The sequence below is a fragment of the Mixophyes fleayi genome, chromosome 3 (genome assembly GCF_038048845.1).
Source record: "Mixophyes fleayi isolate aMixFle1 chromosome 3, aMixFle1.hap1, whole genome shotgun sequence".
In the NCBI taxonomy this organism is placed as follows: domain Eukaryota; kingdom Metazoa; phylum Chordata; class Amphibia; order Anura; family Limnodynastidae; genus Mixophyes; species Mixophyes fleayi.
In genome coordinates, this window is record NC_134404.1 from 197,630,011 (window position 1) to 197,651,178 (window position 21,168).

Sequence of the window (21,168 nt, forward strand, 5' to 3'; positions counted from 1 at the left end):
AGCCCATTTAACAAAGAATAATTAACATTTTTCAATTTCCAATAGTAATACTGAAAGTCTTTCTACTTCTTAAGCCTGAAAAAAAAAAATGGGAAGGATAATCCAAATACAAAGTTAATTGAAATTTATTGAAGATTAGGAAAAGAAAAACACAAAGCTTTAGCATACTTCTGTAGCCTTAAAATGGATATGTCTTTAAAAAGATAATGACAGCACAATTAACTATCAGTTAGCAAATCTTACAATGAAACAAGAATAGGCTGAATACAATTACCTGGGAGCGGACAAGTGTGTTTTTGGTACAGCCTCATGATCACAATGATTAAAATGTACTTTGATTTCCAAAGACATGAAATACTAATGAAATCCAATTAAAATGTGCACATATATTGTGACTTTTATATTGCATCTTTTTTTACAAATATTCTATGAAAGCCAATACTCAAACAATGCTAAAGTTAAATTATAAAACATAATGCATTGATAAACTGAAAAGTTTAGGGAGAGACAGGATTGTTAAACAGCAGGATTATCACAAAGATGTTAATGTAGCAGAACAACCCAGTGACACTGAGGAAATGATATACAGACACGAAATCACTGTTCCCCTGCAGTTTTAATAGATGCTATCACTATGGCAAATAACAAACTTATTTTTGTATCTCAAGCATTTTATTCTGTTCAAATTAAAAGCTTATAGCTCTGTGCTGCTCAGGTGCTACAAGCACTACAGCAATTCCTTTGGCGGAAAGTCAAAATATAATCTACCCTGCTCACCTAGGCATTAAGGAATCTCATACACTGAAGATGAACTACTGGGATCTCCATCATGGTATGACATTAAGATAGCACTTCCACAATTTGTAATCAGACGGACAAGTCGAATTTGAAATCTACAACTGAAAAAAGTAATTGAAATTCAGCCTGACCATTAAAGTGGTATAAAAACACTGCAGTTTCCACTCAGGATTACTAGCAAATAAATTAGAAGATTGCCCGCAAAGTCATGTAAAGGTACCTGCTCCTCTACCAAACCTTACAGTTGACAACACATATTCAGGTAGGAAATGTTCTCATGATATCCACCAAACACAGATTTGCCAGTCAGACTACCGACATAAATTGAATTGGGATTCATCATTACAGAGAACACATTTCCACTGCTGCAGATTCCAATGCTGATGTATTTACAACACTACAGTTTACCTTTGGAATTGAAGAATAGTGATCAGAGGCCTGTATGTGTCTACTCGGCCATGGAAAGCCAATCCATGAAGTCCATGGCTGAGCTGTTGTTGCTCTTAGACGTTTCCACTGTACAATAACATCACTTACAGTTGGCTGGGGCAGCTTTAGCAAGGCAGAAGTTTGACAAACTGACTTGGAAAGGTAGCATCCTTATACAGTGTCATGTTGAAAGTCACTGAGATCTTCAGCATGACCCATTCCAGTAAGTAATGGGTGTGGCCTAAATGGCCAACCACACTAATTAGAAGAGAAGTCCACATAATTTTAGCCATATAGTGTATTACAGCCCCAGACTGTATTATACACTATGCAGTAGAGAGGGTGCAGGCGACTAGGGGAAAGGGGGACGTTTAGATTTTGTACCAGGCTCAGGGCCTCTATAGCTAAGCCATTATAGAGATATGCATAGCCACACTTCCCAAAATTTCAAGAAGAAAAAGCTCAACAAAAATCACCCAACCTAATCAGCCCAAGTCCTGTCCCAATGCACCAAAGTCATATCCTCTGTCTGCTCAACTACAACCCCTTTTTGCCTAAGCCACACTCTGAACATGATGCACCATAACTATTTCTTGGCCAAAAAAAGGACTATTGTGCTGGTAGTTATAGCACAAAGCATGCATATAACACCATCTACCATGCAATATTATTGCTAAACAGCACAACAGACTTAAAACTACCTAAGCCTCAAGCCACCAGCTTCCTAACTCTGATCTGTACACACTTTCTTTCAGTGAGACAACCAAATACAAAGACTAGATACACACTACAGTGTTTTCAGCACATTAAAATCGGGCCAATAAGACGATAAACAGCCGATTGGCCCGATATCACAGTAGTGTACACCCTGGAATAATGAGCGATCAATCCAAAGCACATGCAATCACTGATCGAGATTTTCAAACCGACTTGAAAATCCTCTTCAACGATGGAACAATGTCATTCCAATTCTGCTGTGTGAATGCACTCACAAACAGATCCCCCTAGAGTTTACAGTCACATGATCTTTTCAGCCGATCGTTATAACAGATGAAGAGCAGAGACCTGAAAGTAGATCTTGTAAAATATGTACACATGACGCAGCACACTCATCGTAACATTTTTCTTTATCAGTCGTTCTAGATAACATATTGGGAGGACATTTCTGAAGTGTGTTCTCAACCTTACGCTAGGCACACACTGAAGAATTTTCCAACTAATGTGTTATCTACAACGACTTTCCCTTTGACTGAAGGTACGATCGCTCGGACGATTAATGTGTACACACTAGTTAAGTTTTAGATGATTAACGACAGACCGACTGTCCGGGAAGTGACTTTTCACCGCCATATTGTCATGAGCAAAGATTAGAAATCACTTAAACGACTATGTAACGATACCCTCAAGAAATTTAAGGGACAGATCATGTTCAATAGTAACCACCCCAAACCTTATTAAAAAAAAAAAAGCGACGGCAACAAGTTTTCTTCATACATTCGCTAGCATGTGTACACTGTACATTCGTTCTCAACCGCAAAAAAAATGATAATTATTTTTACCAATATGGATACTTTTGAAGAACGGCAAGCAACTGCTCTTTTTCTGCTCACTGTGGCAAGAAGAATGCAAGTACAGACACGAAGGAAAATATAGCTATAATTAAGGCAGACATAATCAATGCACATAAATAAAACTTTAATTATAAAGCCTTATTAGTGTAGTCTTAAAACAAACTGGCAGACATATGCTGTACGCATTAATGCAATAGACACCTGCTTTACCACTAGAAGCGCCTAATTACAAAATGAGTGACGTGCGGACACCACATCACGTGAAACTAGTACAGGCATCAGAAATAAACACACATATGCCGCCAAAGGAGTTGCAGCTCAAGGAACCATCGACGTTTGTTCTTGGATCGATTGGAAAATTACACACTACATGATCGTTAGGTGGATTGGTCGGAAAATATTAAACAGTACGACCAAGAGAGACGACAATCAGTACTTTGTCACGACTTTAGACCATTATGTCACTATACACACTAACCCGACTTCCGACCGAATATCAGCTGATTTGGCTGATTATTGGACGAAAATGCTTCAGTGTATACATAGCCTTAGTTTCAATGCTGCCAGCTTTTACTTAACTCCATACAGCTCTACTGAAGTAAACAAACTTTAATATTCTGCATTGAACTGTAGTAAAAATAAGCAAGCTTTGGTATGATCTGATTCATTGTTGAGTATTGGATGGAAAGGGAATATAAACAAAACTCATTCTCCAGAACTTTTTTTTGCTTTGTAGGGGGTGTCACGAACACCCCAGCCTGTCTCAGATACAGCAATCTGAACAGCTGGTGGTGATTGGCGTTACCTTAGTTACTTAACAATAAATACACCTTTTCTGCTACCACAAAGCATTTACTATAGCGTCCTTATGTTCACCAACACTTCTATCACATATACATGCAGCATGAGCCTCCCTGGGCTTCGTTAAGTCCACAAAGAATCACAGATAATACGCTATATTCAAATATGTTTAATCTGAAAAATATTTCTAAGGCTTTGATTTACAAAAAGGTAATAAACAGATCTACAATATATTGCACAAATAAGTTTAAAAAAATAAAATTTTAAATCATTTCTTGTTGGCTCTTCAACCCCCACCTTAGGAATTTTATTTTCACCTAAGTTAGATGGATGCCCAAAATGACACAGGGCTTTTGAAGTTAATTATAGATGTCCTGGAGCTGGCATTTCACAAGACCTGAGTTCTCACCTCTGCTCATTCAGCCTGGCAAGTCTAACTCCTCTGCATACACAAAATACTCAAAGGGGGGAATTCAATTGCCCGTGTTACGGGTAAAAGTAAGTAAGCGGTCTACACATTATTACCATTACGTTAATAATGAACTTTATTACCATTATTACGGCAGTTTCAACACCGGCTTTTTGCTCGCAGATCCCTGAGCTGCGAGCAGAAAGCCGGGTTAAAACTACCGTAAAAATGTTAATAGTTTTAAGGCAGCGGAAATTCAGGGGGAATTGAATTCCCCCCAGAGATATTATCTTTCATAAGACCATTGACACTTGCCTAGGTCAGACTCAGGTCAGTTAACAAAATACACTTTGAAAGGTTGAAAGGTTACATAAAATATTCACATTGTTATACATAAATCCAACAGAAAACAACATTAGATATACTACATTTTGTCACAGGGGGCTTCCCATACAATTACTTAGACTGGTCTAGCCAGTTCAACTTTAAAGAAGCACAATTAAGGGGGCCTTATTGTTGCCTACAATGACTGACAATACAGGGCATTTGACCTTACAGAAAATGCATTATTTATATTAGCCATCCTACGGGCTGAAGATCCTGTGACATTGATCTCATGTGATATCTAGAGTAAATAGCTCAAACCTGGCAGAGTTTCTACAATTTATTGGTGTCACAAAGTTTATAACGAGTAAAGGGAGCCTGTTTATACATAGGATGTTATCATTAATACTCTTCAGAATCTTTAGACATGTCGGCCCATCATCTTGTTAGGAATAAAGGTGAACAAAAAAAACAACTGTGGCGCATTGACAGTAAATGTAACATATTGTATGTTTATATGTTGTCAATAATCAAACTCATGACCCTAGTGCTGTAAGGCATAAGTGCTAACCATTAAGCCACCATGGTGTGAGGAAAGTGGGAATCTTTCTCTAATATGCGAGGGATGGGAGGGGTCTTAATATAATGTGACGACTATTTATTAAATGTGAATATGAATTACTATGAATTACTTAATGCTGGGAATGGTTGTGGGATATGGTTATATTTATTAAACGTAAATGCAATTAATTTATTGCTGGGGTGGGAGGTAAACAGGTTTATTTGTTAAATGTGTGTACTATTATTTTAATGTTGGGGCTGGAGGTAGGCCCCATTATTAAACTGATTAAACCTGGGGTTGGTTGGAGTTTTCTAAATTAAATGTACCCATTTTTTCCCAAAAAAGGCCCTCCAACATTCCAGGATCCAGACAAGCAGAAACAAAGACAGCAGCAGCCACAGGGAGTGGAAGTAACAAGAACAGGTAGGAGAGAGAAGGACAATCTGCCAACTGTCCTGAATCTGGTAGGCCAGTCCCGAATTTAGGCGACTCTCTGTTAGTCAGGTTTTGATTAGACTGGTAGGACAGTTGAGAGGTATGTCCAGCCTCACTCTGTACAGCTTGTGAAGGCAGAGCTGCGTGCACCTAACAGTAGTAAACACAGTATTATTGCTTGTGTATTTGTCTAAAATGTGCCTAAAATGATACCCCCCTGGACCTCCAAAGCCTTAGGCCATCTCAGGTGCTCAGCTCTTTAAAAAGTCAGATGAAATATGCACTAAACATATCTTTAGAATTCAAAAGAAGCAGCCATGTATTTCTTAAAAAAAAATATGTCTGCAAAACTACCATTTGCAGTTTGTACATAAACTTTTCCTGAAGTGTTTTCACAATCATTTTTATACCAGCAGACATTTCTTAGTTGATTTATAAAGCTGCTTGAAGCTCTTACATGCCAGAAGATATTAGAATGATGGGTAAAATCACCCATGATTGGAAACTAAGTTAATGCACATTACTCTGCTTACTGTATTAACACAAATGCATTCTTTTTGAGGTGGCCTTACGCAAACCATCTGAATGCTTACATTGAAATACCAAGTGGGTAACTAAACCAGGACAATTAAATGCATATTCAGATTTTTATTTTAAAAAAAATGTCTGTACCTAAATTATTTTTTGTCAGTCAATGCCATGAGGCTGCATATATTGAACTGGTGGTCTGCTGCAGACCGATTTGTCATTTACACAAGCTTGGCCAGTATTACTATTGCATTTGCACATTAAAGTCCAGAATATAGTATGTCAGATAAAAGGTGTTTTTTTAAACAAAACAAACAAAACTAAATTCACAACATGTTTCATGTTTACTTTACACTTACAGTTGAGAAACAATAGGTTTAGATTTGTCATAATGAAACAAACATTTTATTAAACGCCGTTTTAAAATCGATGTTTCCATCCCCGAGCCATTTAGTTATCACTTTAAAAGGCATTGTTAGTCACCAAACTGTACTTGGATGGTTGGGAGAAAGTGCTCTCGAAAGATGTTCTGGTACCATTTTTTATTCATGGCTGTGTTCTTAGACAAAATTGTGAGTGAGCCCACTCCCTTGGCTGAGAAGCAACCCCAACACATGAATGGTCTCAGGATGCTTTACTGTTGGCATGACACAGGACTATGGTAGCGCTCACCTTTCCTTCTCCGCACAAGCGTTTTTCCAGAAGTCCCAAACAATCTGAAAGGGGATTTATCAGAGAAAATTACTTTACCCCAGTCCTCAGCAGTCCAATCCCTGTACACTTTGCAGAATATCAGTCTGTCCCTGATGTTTTTCCTGGAGAAAAGTGGCTTCTTTGCTGGTCTGCTTGACACCAGGCCATCCTCCAAAAATCTTAGCCTCACTGTGCATGCAGATGCACTCACACCTGCCTGCAGCCATTCCTGAGCAAGCTCTGCACTGGTGGTGTCCGGATCCCGAAGCTTGAATCAACTTTAGCAGACGGTCCTGGCGCTTGCTGGACGTTCTTGGGCACCCTGAAGCCTTCTTCACAACTATTGAACCTCTCTCCTTGAAGTTCTTGATGATCCAATAAATTGTTGATTTAGGTGCAATCTTAAGAACAAGGATTGCAAGCACCACCCTCCTTTTAAAGCTTCCAGTCTGTTATTCTAACTCAATCAGCATGACAGAGTGTGATTTCCAGCCTTGTCCTCGTCAACACACTCACCTGTGTTAACAAGAGAATCACTGACCTGTCGTCAGCCGGCCCTTTTGTGGCAGGGCTGAAATGCAGTGGAAATGTTGTTTTTGGGATAAAGTTCATTGTCATGGCAAAGAGGAACTTTGAAATTAATTGCACTTCATCTGCTCACTTCATGACATTCTGGAGTATATGCAAATTGCCATCTTAGAAACTGAGGCAGCAGACTTTGTAGGGGGAATTCAATTGGCCGCATTACGGGTAAAAGTAAGATGGCCTGCGCATTGCAGTTATTACGATAATCATGCGCTTAATTAGCGTTATTACGGTAGTTTCAACGCCGCACTAATTCGGGGCGAATTGCATTCCCCCGTGAGCACCGATGTATTTTTCTAAAAACCAGGCTGCTTTGAAGTGTTTCAAAAGCAAAGTTCACCAAAACAATAACTAGAAACAACATTCAATATTTACAAACTAAATGCCCATCAGGAACTGGATGATATCGATATCTCGAGAAATCTCTAGATATCTCTCTCTAATTATATATATATATATATATATATATATATATATATATATATATATATATATATATATATATATATCTTATAGTACATTTTTATCTAGTTTCAACTTATTCAATTTTCCTCCTCCTCCACTGTTCCCCAGGATCTCTTCAAGACCTTAATTTTTTATTTCACTGCTCTCAGAAGCAGTCAGAATAGTGAAACAGAAATAAGGGGAAACAATTAAATGCTGAATGCAGGTTCACTAGGATCTGTTTGCCATCTAATTGCTGGCAGGAGAGAGCACTGGATGAAGATATGTATTTGAAGTTTCTGTTCAGGTCTCCTATCTACTTTTATTGCATGTTTCCAAAATTGATAAAGGCAATAAAAATTGGACAAATAATGAAAGGCACCATTCCCACCACTGTGTTGTAAATGGTTAACGCTATGTTAAGGGTGAAATTCAATTCAGTGCGAGGTCTCTTTAGAGCCTTCTGCTATGACACTGACTGGGTTGAAATCTCTGCTCATAGATGCGCAATGAAAAATTATCAAAGCTTTCTCTACCAAAATAACCAGCAGTGTGTGGAGCCAGACCTTGTGCCGAATTGAATTCCCTCTAAAAGCTTTACAATAAAGCAAAATCTATTTCTCATGTGTGTGCTACCATTACTAAAGGATTGTACTGGTAAATGCTGAATGCATGAAAAGTGCATTGAAAATTGAAGGTTTAGAACATGGGTAAGGCGTTAAATACAAAACTGAAACAATGAGATATTACATAATGAACTGCATGTCCGAGTAGGTTAGATAATTTTCGACTACCATTTAGATCTATAGGCAATGTGGAAGTATATGTGAAATAGCTGCACAGGTGGTAAAAAATAAAATAAAATCTGGAGCATCTACCCTGCAGATAGTTCTTGTGACTTAATACAATCATACCATCAAACTAAAATGTACTATACACTATTGAACACTCACCACTTTGAATTCTAGGTTCTTATCCACCCACTCCTTAGCATCCTTGAATTCATCCTTCATATCCATGATGAATAATGTGTCAAGAGAATCTATAATTGTTGCTCCTTGGATGTTACCTAAAATCAAACATAAACATGGTACTTCGTGATGTGAAGAACAAATAAGAATCTATCATGCTTGTCTTTATAGAATGGACAACTTTATATGACATGAAGATTTTAGAGGTCTGCCTAACCCACCATTGCAAACCAATCTTTGTGTCCAGGACAACGGGGGACTTATCAAATGGAACAAACAGCCGCAACTGGGACTGAAATTAAGGCCTTCCATTATAAAACTACACCCACTTACAAGTGCTATTTAAACATATCTCTGCAGCAGCAAGAAGACCGCATTACACAATCTATCTGCCCAAATGATAAATGGCCGACTCTGTAATGGATTGTGTCACATGCTGCTGTGCACACTGCAACCAGATCGCACTATTCAACTGGTTGCTCTGCTGTCTCCTCCACTTTAGGCCAACTGATGACCCCACACACCACCTCAAAGACAAGCCTTGTGTTCCTCTTTCAAAAACTGACTGACCAAATCATTAACACTGTTATAAACTGTGGCTGGATACCTTCCCTCACACAGAAAGTGGGAAGAACTTCATTCAACTTTTTTTTCAACACAGCGTACCCGCATACTATATATGCAAAAAATTATATTGATTTGGTTGTGTAAAACAGACAATAAGATCACATGTTAATTAGCATCTGGTCTGAAGCCAGGTAAGGGGGTTAGCTTGACCACCACTTTCCTTTATTTGAATGCACATCAGGTGATTCCTGTATTTGTGTTAAGCGTTAATAGGGAAATTTCCCAGTGATGAAGCATACTTTGTTCAATTACAGATTACTGTGTATTGTGTTTTATTCCCAAATTTAGATAATTTACTAGACCAGAGGTATTTTCTGATGCAAAACGTTATTATGTAATGATCACTATATTGAAAGATGTCCTGTTTCCTCATGACTGATCGGGGAAAAATGAACTGCATATGAGCATAAAGCTTCTGCCCACTGTCCCAGATAAATCTATCAGGGATTGGTTGCCTTAGTGCAGTCTACTCCCTCTCACAGTTTGGTCACCCTGCTCAAACATCCACTAGGATTGGTTCAGTATTTCAAGTGGTTATTTGAATTTTTGGCAGATGTGGCGACTTTATCTTTATGTAAAGATCACGTGTTGCTGTATTGTGTGTGTAGCATCTTGTACTTCTGGATAATTCATCAGTACCACATACTGATGTGTAACAGTCCTTGCAAGGACTATTTATTAGCAATTAACACCATTATGCTTACAAGATCATGCATAACGCCTATTACCTGTTGCATTACTGTGACCTACAGATAAGAGCTAAAACTCTAATTCTTTCCTCCGCTATTCTGCGTTGAACTCTATGATCCGAATCAACACTGTCTGCTATCCTGCAATTCTGATCCATAAGTGATAAGTAACCAGCAAAGATGTGGTGTAGCAGCTGTATGCAACAGTAGGATGTAAATTGTTCCAGGTGCCAGTGAAGAAGCCTAGTGGTGGCAGCTGGTGTGTAGTTAGTACTCAGTCAATGAGCATCTAGTGTCTGACTGAGAGAAACCAGTAGGAGTGGTTAGTAACAGCACCTATGTTAAAAAGAACCCCAAGACAAAAACAGTAAAAACAAAGATACTGACGAGAGAGAGAGAGAGAGGGTGGCAGAGTAGGCCAGTCCTGTCACAGGCCAAGAAGTAGGTGGACTGTCACATAGATAAGAAGCATGCTGCAATCAAGAATGATAACTGCTAAGGCTGCCACATGTCTGCTGTCAGAGTAAAGAACAAATGTGGACTGAAAGACTAATTCACTTACTAAAACAAATAAGTGCGTATTACAATAGACATTTTTATACAAAATTTTATTTTTTAAAAATATAAACACGCCAAACACATTCAGACAACGTATTGATTTTTATGCAAAAATAGTACGACTCTACTCTGTACAGGATAAAGTAATGTGAACATTTACAATAAATCATTTAAATGAAAGTGTCTGGATGTACAGATTAGTATTCGCCTTCAATTTACTAACTAGTAAAGTGTGCACTTGGCCACAAAGAAGATCCCAAAGGGTTCACTACATTATGGTTCTTCCCAGGAGGTGCTTAACATAAGCCTAGTGAATGTACATTGCATTAAACCATTGACACACTAAATTGCTTATTACCACACATGGGGGCATATTCAATTAGCTTTCCGGTTCAGGGATCGTGCCGGAATGCCCCGCGAAGTCACGGTACCACAATAACGTGGATTTTCGTTCGCAGCCCATAGGTTGCGTACGAAAATCTGCGTTATTGCGGTACCGTATTACCGGCAATACTGCGCATGTTTCCGGAAAGCTAATTGAATATGCCCCATGGTGTACAAGGGGAAGAAAGTTAGATTTTAACAGAATTCTATAAAAAAAACAAAAAAAAACAAAAAAACAAAAACAAAACAGTCTACCATACACAATGGGCCGACTCATGGTCAGACATCCGACCATTTATGTAGCCTATCTTTTGGCATAAATGGACACAACGGAGCAGATTCAACTGATCGTGTTACTCTCGAGAGTAATACCGGCCTGTGCACTATTACCGTTACTACGGTAAAAGTGCAAAAATCATTGTTGAAATTATCGTACTAGCGGTAATAATGTGCAATCAGGGTTAAAATAACTATCGAATTTTGTTTAGTTCTCTCAGACGCCCGGGAGAACAAGCCTTTTCTAATCGAAATCCGGGTTACCATATTAACGGTAACCATGCGCAGGGCGCGTAACTCTCAAGAGTAACGCTGTCAATTAAAATCTGTCCCAATGAATGCAATTGCATGCAATTTATGCCGGAATACAAATGACACTTACAACAGTCTATGACTTGAGAGGGTGTAATGGAGGAGGGAAGGACCGGACTAAAGTAGGCAATGCACAGTGAGGGCGTTTGACGTAGATGTGGCAGATTTAAATCCAGGGTTTCTTATAAGTAGGTTTGGTTTCAGCCATATCATTTGCACTAGCTACAGGGCAGGTGTAAGTGCTGACTGACATGGCATATTGCCGTTGCTTTACAAACTACACATATGCATGCCACTAGCTAGCAGAGACAAGGTGTATGATGGACTATATAAATGCACTGCATGTACAGTATGCTTTTAAACCATCTTGATGTATGTATACAATGTGTGAAAAAAACAAAACTATATTAATGATTATAGGGTAACAATTTATTTTATAATATATCTTTTTACGCGTTGTGATGTGACCATTAGTTGCACATGCCTTCCAGAGACAGATACAGACTGATTCAAATTGAACGCATCTTGAGTTCAGTAAGGATTTGAATACCGTCGGAACTATGCTCAAGGTCCATGCTTTTTCAAAATGCAACTTGCGTCCAAACATGAATCAGGCCCAATATGTGCACTTTTCTGTGGTTTTAAGACAGATCTGTGTTTAATTTGGCAGCATTTGTAACTTACTGGAGAGCTGTACAGTGTTCATTATGATATTCAAATTCAAAAGAAGCAAATCAAGTCAGGTAACACTTCCTACAAAATTTGCCATGACAAGGCAGTTTTGCATTAATATTTATGACTGTTGCCAAATCTCATACAGAAGTAAAATGAGTGGTCCCTTAGGTCGCACACTATATATTTTCTTTAGCTGCACCTAATTAGCATTGGTTTACATTTATACTTATAAGAAGCTGTCAAGCAGCTGTAATCCTAACACAATGTTTATATTTTTTTAAAAGGTGTATACAACTAACAAAATTTTAAAAGTAAAAACTTTTATAATATGTTGTCAAAAACATAATACAGCAAATATTTAAAGGAAACAAAAAAGTTCACAATAACGTCAGCATGTTCAGTGTGTGTCACAATGCGCCATTCCTAGACATGTATATTTGTATGATATAATATATAGGGCCAAAAAGCATGATAATTGCATCCTTTCCTATTGTATAAATCAGGCTGGACAAAGGTTGGGAGCTAAATAGTCCAAAAGCTTCGAATCATGCATTTCTGAGGATTAGATTTGACATCCAATTTAAAATTTGCAGGTAGACTGTGAAACTTGCAGGTGATTTATTGAGCAATGACAGCAGTCCTCCCTTTTAGCAGATATGATTGACAAAAGGACTAAATCATCCTTATGGTTTTTTTTTTTTTAGAAGTGTTATATAACACATTAAACCTTCTTTTCAATTGACAAATAAGTTTACAAGATAAAAGGATAAAATCATATTACATTGTACTGAAAATGCATACACAATGGGTCACACGTCATTTTTAAGGACTGTGCAGAAATGGACACCTCAGCTGGGTCTTCCAACAAGACCAGTGAAAGATGGGGATGGTATCAATGGGGTACACAGCTGTTGGAGTGGGAGGGTATGGTTTTAAATAAAGAGGCTCATCAAAAAAAAGACAGACATGTCCGCATAAACAATTTACATCCACGGTGGTTTGTTCTTAGTTAGGCTAGGTTATTAATTAGGCAACACAAAAATGCTTTTTACCTAAAATGTATATACAATGTAAACAAAAAGATGTCACTTAAGCAACTGAGATTCTATTTCCCGTAAAATGTTGTATGCCGTTTATCAAGCTTCTGACGCAACCTACATATCTTAAGGGCGCTATTTAGTATTATGCAGTGAAAAAAAATCACCTTTCACTGCATTTTATCAATACAATATTGAGAAAGGACCAAGAGAAAGTCTATCAAGGAAAACATTTAGGAAAGTAGTACTTCTGACTCAACAATACAAACAAATAAAAAATAAAAAATAAAAAAAAGACTGCTGTTAATAAGGCACTTAATGCCACATCCTGGTACTATTTATTTGCACATTTGATAATGAAATGTTTTTTAAACAGTATTTCAGTGAAAGAGGAGAAGGGATAATAATTGCATATATAACATTGATAGAACCAAATTACCAGATATTACAAAATATTCCTAAGTGTTAATATAAAGATGAATTGAAATACCATATTTACTCTAAAGCAAAGTACACACTACAGAAAATTTCTCCATATGCGATATAGTTAATGATTTTACAAATGACTAAAAGTCCCAATCAGCATGCCGATTCATGAGTACACACTTACACGATTTTACACTATTTACCTTCAAATATGTGCTCTTACTCTTTCATAACCATCTGCTGAAAAGATCGGGACTATGCACTCACGACCAGCAGTGTAGGCAGATCTTCATAAAAACTTCAGAATTGGCACGGCACCATTCATAGAGATTTTTAGACAGTTTATAATATCAAACGATACAATGTGCTTTGGAACGAGAAAACACGATCGTTGGAGCGTACACACCAATATATCATAGGCACTAATGGTCGCTTATTGTGTAATCGGTCCAATGAATGGATAAAACACGTGAAGTGTGTACCCAACCTTACAAGAGTCAAAAGATTCATTTATACCAGGGGTGTCCAACCTTTTAGCTTCCCTGGGCCACATTGGAAGACGACGAGTTGGTTTGGGCCGCACATAAGATACACTAACAATAACGATAGCTGATCATCCAAAAAACTATAGAAAACATAGTTAACATACATTATATATATATATATATATATACACACATATATATAATATATATGAGAAAAAAAGTGATATATATATATATATGAAAAAAAGTGATTATATATATCATATATATATCATATCTCTATCTCTCTATCTCTCTATCTCTCTATATCTATATCTATATCTATAAAAATCACTTCTTTTTTTTTTCAAATCCCCCTATACTTACCTTTCAATCGCCCTGTTCAAAAAATCCTCTCTAGTTATTATACTATAGTCACTTTATGTATTGTTTCGATGCAATATCAATAAAGTGCATCTAAGCTAGGCATTGTATATCAGGGTGCCCTGACCAGGCCTGCGGTACCTGACATATACATCACTGTGACCCCAAATTGTGACCTGTTTTGCTAATTACACTACTATGTTAGTTAAGGGATAAAAACTTATAATGGGCCAAAGAGAATAATATATAATGCCCCATTAGTATTACAAGTAGAAGTATGTAGCAGGGAGATAAGCTCCATGATGCTCCAGGACCAGGTGACTTTTATTCACTGGTCAGCGTCCCTTGAAATAATGAAAAAAAATCCCCCTTAACTTACCTTTTAATCGGCTTGTTCTCCTGTCCTCTTCTCTTCACCAATTCTGTGCGGCTGATTGTTCTTGTCGCGCGGGTGACTCCTCTGCTGCGCTCCGCAATGGATGTTGGGCGTGATGACATCACGCCCAACATTCACTGCGAGCACCGCACGGAGGAGACAAGGGAGGGAGCCGTAGTACCAGCTGACGTGACCACAAGGTAAGTATTTTCTTTTCTTTTTTTTGCAGGATTTTTTTTTTTCCATTAACAGTGCTGCCCCCTTGCCACAACCAAAACTCCTTCTGGGCAACATTTACAGGTGTGCTGGGACAACCCTGATTTATACCAATGGGAACCAAAGTATTAAGATCAATAAGTCTTGTGTTTATGTGAAAGTCTACCACTAAACAAGTATCTAAAAGGAATAATCTGATTCCAGTTTTAGACAGGGAAGATCAGCATTATGGTTCTTTTAAAAAAAACAACACACACACACACTCTCCACGTAATCTACTGACATTTTTCAACCTTATGATCTGTTGCTCTTCCTATGCACATTCTTTCAGTTGTCAGATTGTACGAGTCACATATTGCATCCCACGTAAACAGAAAAACTATGAATAAGAAATGACATCCTTTTATTGTTCAATTCATAGGTTTTCAAGCTAGAAGGCCATGTGTAAATTAATTTTTGTTTTTCTGCAATACAGAGTTCATGTTTTCCATATCTCCTTGCTGGAGCACAGGTGTAGTCGTTACTGACTGACACAATGTAGCAGGTGGTATAATTATTTCACTGGTCACCTGGCAATCCTGCACTGTTAGTGGGTCCTGAGGACTGGAGTTGAGAACAACTGCCCTAGAGGTTCCCTGGCACATTAACAGCACAATGAAATAGCATGAAAAACAATCCGCCTTCCAACCAAAGTTCTGATGTTTCTAGGAGTATAAAATGGCTTTCCAGAGATGGCTGCTAGACACAAACTTGTGACTACAAATGTCAGGTTTATTGAAGTTCAAAGACAAACATTAGCGCGAAAGACAGAAAACTTTCTCTCTCAGAGGTCAGAATTTATTCTGATAAATTAATTTGAGTACAGAGCAACTGACAAATCAACACAAGCACAGTTTTCGCTTCACTAACACTAGGTTCACAATACAATTTATTAAAGGCATAATTATTATAAACCAATGTTCTTCCCAGAACATTTTGCCAGCTACGTGGCAATAAGAAGTAGCTGGATGTGGGTAGTCTAATACTTTGCAATAATAATAATATTGAAAAATGTTAAGAGGTTATTATCCACACCTATTTATAAAGACTCTGGAGGTTGATCGCTGGCTGGCTTGGCTACTTTTGTGTTTTCCCCAAAAATTTGGTGCATTGCAGCAGGGACTATCCGCCACTGAAAGAGGACGGCAGTAACATCAAAGAGGACAAGGTCTGAGAACACAAATAAAAATCTATGTGGGCACGAAACTTTTGTGGTGGCTGCCAAATCACCACACCACAAATGATTGCCAAAAATTCGGGCACCATTTCCTCCCCTGTGAGCCAATGTTCAGGAGGTTACCACACATGGCCTGGAAATCATAAATGAGAATTCAACACCATTGGAGAGTAAGAAATGCATCTTCGTGCCAAATACATACCACCCGCCTGATTTTCTTGGCATACGGGCTGTGTATTAATGCCTGTTAAAGAAATGCATTAGAGCACAATTCACTTACTCAACAGACTATTAAGTGCTCTTGTGACGAAACGAGTTTGATAACACTTTAACTAGTAAGGGACAGATGGTAAAGCTGCCTGCCATTTATTTACTGTGTGTACATAATATTCTAGTGATGGTATTTGTTACAATAAATGTACTGTTGTACTTTTCCAACTGCATTTGCCTGTGTGACTAATAGGAACCTTAGAAAGTACTGGGTAGGCTTCCTTGGCCTAGGAAGGCACCCGTGGATGGCCAGCCAGAGTGAAGTGGTTAGATTTGGACAAGAAAATCCGGTATCTTTGCAACTCTCTCCAGGAACATCTATCTGGGAATCACTTTTCAGCACTGATACCTTCTACCATTTACACAAAGATTGCAATCATTTTATCACTAATATAACCCTAAATGGAACAGATTCTAATATAACAAAGCATCTAATAAGGAAACAATGTGGACACTCCCTTTACCTTTAGGAGAGAACACCCTCATTTTCCTTCACCATCTAGACAATTTCATTATATTTACCTCCATTACATACTATTGTTTTATTACTGTGTTTGTTCCCAATTGTGAAGTGCTGCAGAATTTGCCAACGCTATATAAATATTTGTTGATGATGGCCAAATTCACGTATCAACCAAACAACTCAATCACAAGTAACATATCAATATAACATTAAGTTGGCAAACATCAATCTATCAAATAAAAGACAATTTAAGATATTTTTGGCATCTGTACCTGGTTGGCCCTGCAGCAGTGCAGGTGCCTCTTCCATAACACGTAAGAGAAGCTGATTGATGTCCGCCTCCAACTCCTGCACACGGCCCTCCTCCTCATTCACCTCTGCGTCACACTGCAGCAGCATTTGAATGAGCTCCTTGTGAGTTAGATGGTCATATTGTGTTGACTGCTCTGGAGGGAAAAGTTGCTTAAGTTGGTCCTGCTCCTGTTTCTTGTCGTGCTGTTCTCCGGTCACTGACATTTTCAGACCATTGCTAGCTGATTTCTGTTGCGCTTCATGTGCTTAGAAGTCAGCCAGCTGCCTACATTTCATCTCTTTTCCTTTATTGTCAGGGATGGCCTTGGAACACACTCTTCTGAGTACACATGACTCCCATTAATGTATAAAATGGATTTAGAGGAACTCGGTTCAGAATGCTTGTTCATGGCAGCATGTTCCTTAGCTTCCTGAATTTGGTGTTGGTTCTTCAGCCAGAGACTGAGATCAAACTCATCTTTCTGATCAATAACTAAACCAGCAGCAGGAATGACCTTTATATACAGGTGGCTGGGGGCTGCATCGTTGCATGTGGCTATTATGATGCATTGTACTGCTTTGTGATGTCATCTCTATACCTAACCTGGCAGTGAGGCTGAATACACAGCTCCTGGATATATTACACATAGTCCTCCTATACACATTACACAGCTATAATGAGAATCCCATTTGATGAGCAGTATACAATACTGAGCCCCTTTTCATGTCTGAAACTATTTGGTGTCCCATCTGATTGTTAGTATATTGTGCCTCATATGATGAGCAGTACACCAAGCAGAGCCTCATTCTTTTCACCACTTGAACAGTGGATGTTATTTTATGCCACCAGTGGTATTAAACTCTGGGTGAGGAGACTGAGAAGTCAAGTAGTTTACATTGCATTTATCCCATAGATTGGGAGCTTGTGGGCAGGACCTTCTTTACCCTTCTGTCTATCAGGTCATTCTATGTCAGTTCACCCATGCCATGAAACCCACACTCAGATTTTCATGAAGCTTGGTGCACTTGATACTACCACATATCTACTAACCCATGTAAAATTTATCTTGCCAAGGCCTCATAGTTTGAGATAAAGGAGTCAAAGTTATGTATAATTGCTCAAAAATGCCACTCCTGATTCACAATATGGAGATTCCAGACAAAAAAGTTTTATCAATCTTGCCCGACTCAGAATCGTTAAATTTATTTTAAAAAAAAAATCAAGAATATTTGGAGACAAAATTATTCTTGTGTTCAATAAGCAGAGGGGTTAACATTTCCTTTTTAAAAAAAGAAGAAAAGAAAAAAAGATCCTTAAAGTGTACTTTAAAAGTCTAAAAAGGAAAGTGATGGGATTTTGATTGTCTGTATGAGTTTTTAAATGTTTCATTAAAATTTTCTCTTTAAAAACAAAAATTAATTCGTTATGATTTTTCAACACCAGGTCTTTCCCTTTTGGAATTTTAAACACCACCATTAAATTCCTCATACAAATCACCCTATAAGGCCCACTTGCCCCATCTTGATTGCTTTTCTGTAATTTTTGAAATAGTAGTAGCTGTCAGTATTCTCAAAAGGTGATGTCACTCAAGGCGGGCTGGGGCATGTTTCAACCTGCACCAACAGGTTCATTCTGGCTGAGCCTGCACTGTGGTAAGTCAGTCTGCTGCTATCTGTGTGACGGTGTTCTGTATCAGAAGGTACCGTTATGCTAGAATGTTTTTTTATTTTTTCCCGTGGTTATTTTGTGTTTAAATCTAATGTGTTATGGCACTATGTGTACTCATATGAGTCCATTATCCTCTTTTGTCCATGAGAAATAAGGGACACACCAATGCCGATTTGTATACAGTATCTTGGTTCTTAATTGGATTGTCACTGTATGTTGTGCTTTTACCATTATGCAATTGTTTCCAAAAAGCATCTATAATATAAATGTCTAGTGGCGTGTGTTAGTCTGTCTGTGTGTGGAGAAAATAAAACCAAGCTGCAGCGCCACCTGCTGGGCGGAGTTATACACTGACCTACTAAATTCTTAGTGTGTGTGGGAAAAAAAAATTCAGAAAGGGCTGAAATTTGGTATACTAAGATGTTTTTAATTAATTTAATTTGTTAATTGTTAAAAGTGTTTATAAAGATGTAAAAAAAAAAAAATTATATATATATATATATATATATATATATATATATATATATATATATATATATATATATATATATATATATATATATATTTCTTGAAGGAGAAGTGACAGTTGGGAGTGGTTGGTGGTTGCCAGGGGTGACAGTGGGGAGTGGTTGGTGGTTGCCAGGGGTGACAGTGGGGAGTGGTTGGTGGTTGCCGGGGGTGACAGTGGGGAGTGGTTGGTGGTTGCCGGGGGTGACAGTGGGGAGTGGTTGGTGGTTGCCAGGGGTGACAGTGGGGAGTGGTTGGTGGTTGAGGCCTAGGCTATGGCCCAAATGCATGACAAGAACCTTTTTAACACCTTAAGTAGCTTGATTTGACTAGAATGCATGAGTATCATGCACGGGTTAACTTGTATAGAACAATTTGCCATACCAGACTGTTATCTGTACCACCAACCCCATGTATTTTATAAAATATAGATTATATCCTGAGCCCCAGGAACAAACCTACCTTAATGATTAATTTTTCTATGCTGGCTGCAGAGCTCTGCCTGCCATACATAACTGGTCAGCCTGGTGGTCAGTAATCTAACACACACTGCTGACTGCAGTGCTCACACTGTGCCTATTATAAAAGAACACCGTCAGACTCCAAGAACCTGGGAAGTAAGTCCTGGGGAGAACAGTGATAATTTAGAGCAATCTAATTTATCATCTTTCTTGGAAAACAAAAAAAAAAAAGAAAAAAAGAAGATGTTCCTTACAAAAGCAATGATCACTAAGCTAAGGTTGATATAGCTATTCTATGCATTTTATGCAAATATCTCATTCACAGAATAGTTTGTCATTTTAATACTGATGCTCGCCAAGCACGAGTAAAATTTGTATTAGAAAGACATTAAGTCAGTAAGTTTTAAAGGACACAACCTTCGACTAAGTAGGACAATATTCCAATGGTAGAACAAATGTGTAGGTTAGGTCGCACACTTCACCTGCCCAGTAGCTGTAGATTAAGCAAAATCTACCTGCTCAAGCTATAGCCATTGATTTACAATAGATCTTCAGAGACATGTTCCTGTGTAATAACCATCACATTAAAGTGGGTGAGCAGGGCAGCAGTGCAGTCAAGCAAAAGCACCAACGATATCTAAACTGTCCCGGAGTGAAACAACATTACTGGCTAAAAAGCGAAAAAAGTGACCCCATGTTACTTTACAGAGAGGTGAAAGTTTACTTGTTTTGTTTTATTAGTTGTTTATGTCTTTTAATGCACTCCATCACATTCTGATAGTGTGCTTAAAGCATTCGTTCCACATTATTACTCTTATCTTCTTGCCGGCAGTAATAATATGTATTTATTGGAAAGCATCCATTGCAGGTAGCATTCCTATAACTACAAGTTAAAGCCCAAGAACCTGCATCCAGACACATTGCCCTCTCTCACACTGCCCCCTCTGCCACGCTATCCCCCCTCCTCTGCCCTCTCTCACAATGTCCCCCCTCCTCTGCCCTCTCTCACAATGTCCCCCCTCCTCTGCCCTCGGTGTCCCCCCTCCTCTGCCCTCGGTGTCCCCCCTCCACTGCCCCTCTCACCCTGTGTCCCCCTCCACTGCCCCTCTCAAGCTGTGTCCCCCTCCAATGCCCCTCTCACGCTGTGTCCCCCTCCAATGCCCCGCTGTCACACTCCTCTGCCCCGCTGCCTGCCCTTCTGTCACACACGTCTGCCCCGCTGTCACACTCCTCTGTCACACACGTCTGCCCCGCTGTCACACTCCTCTGTCACACACGTCTGCCCCGCTGTCACACACGTCTGCCCCGCTGTCACAC

At 38.6% G+C, this 21,168-nt stretch overlaps 1 protein-coding gene across 1 annotated transcript in view; it reads right to left on the reverse strand.

Annotated features, from left to right (window-relative positions):
* MAN1A1 (mannosidase alpha class 1A member 1) overlaps positions 1-21,168 on the reverse strand; it is a 191,747-nt gene that overhangs the window by 100,258 nt on the left and 70,321 nt on the right. Inside the window, exon 3 of the mRNA XM_075202996.1 lies at positions 8,533-8,648. Coding sequence (XP_075059097.1) covers positions 8,533-8,648 — 116 coding nt within the window. The remainder of the gene's footprint in view (positions 1-8,532; positions 8,649-21,168) is intronic.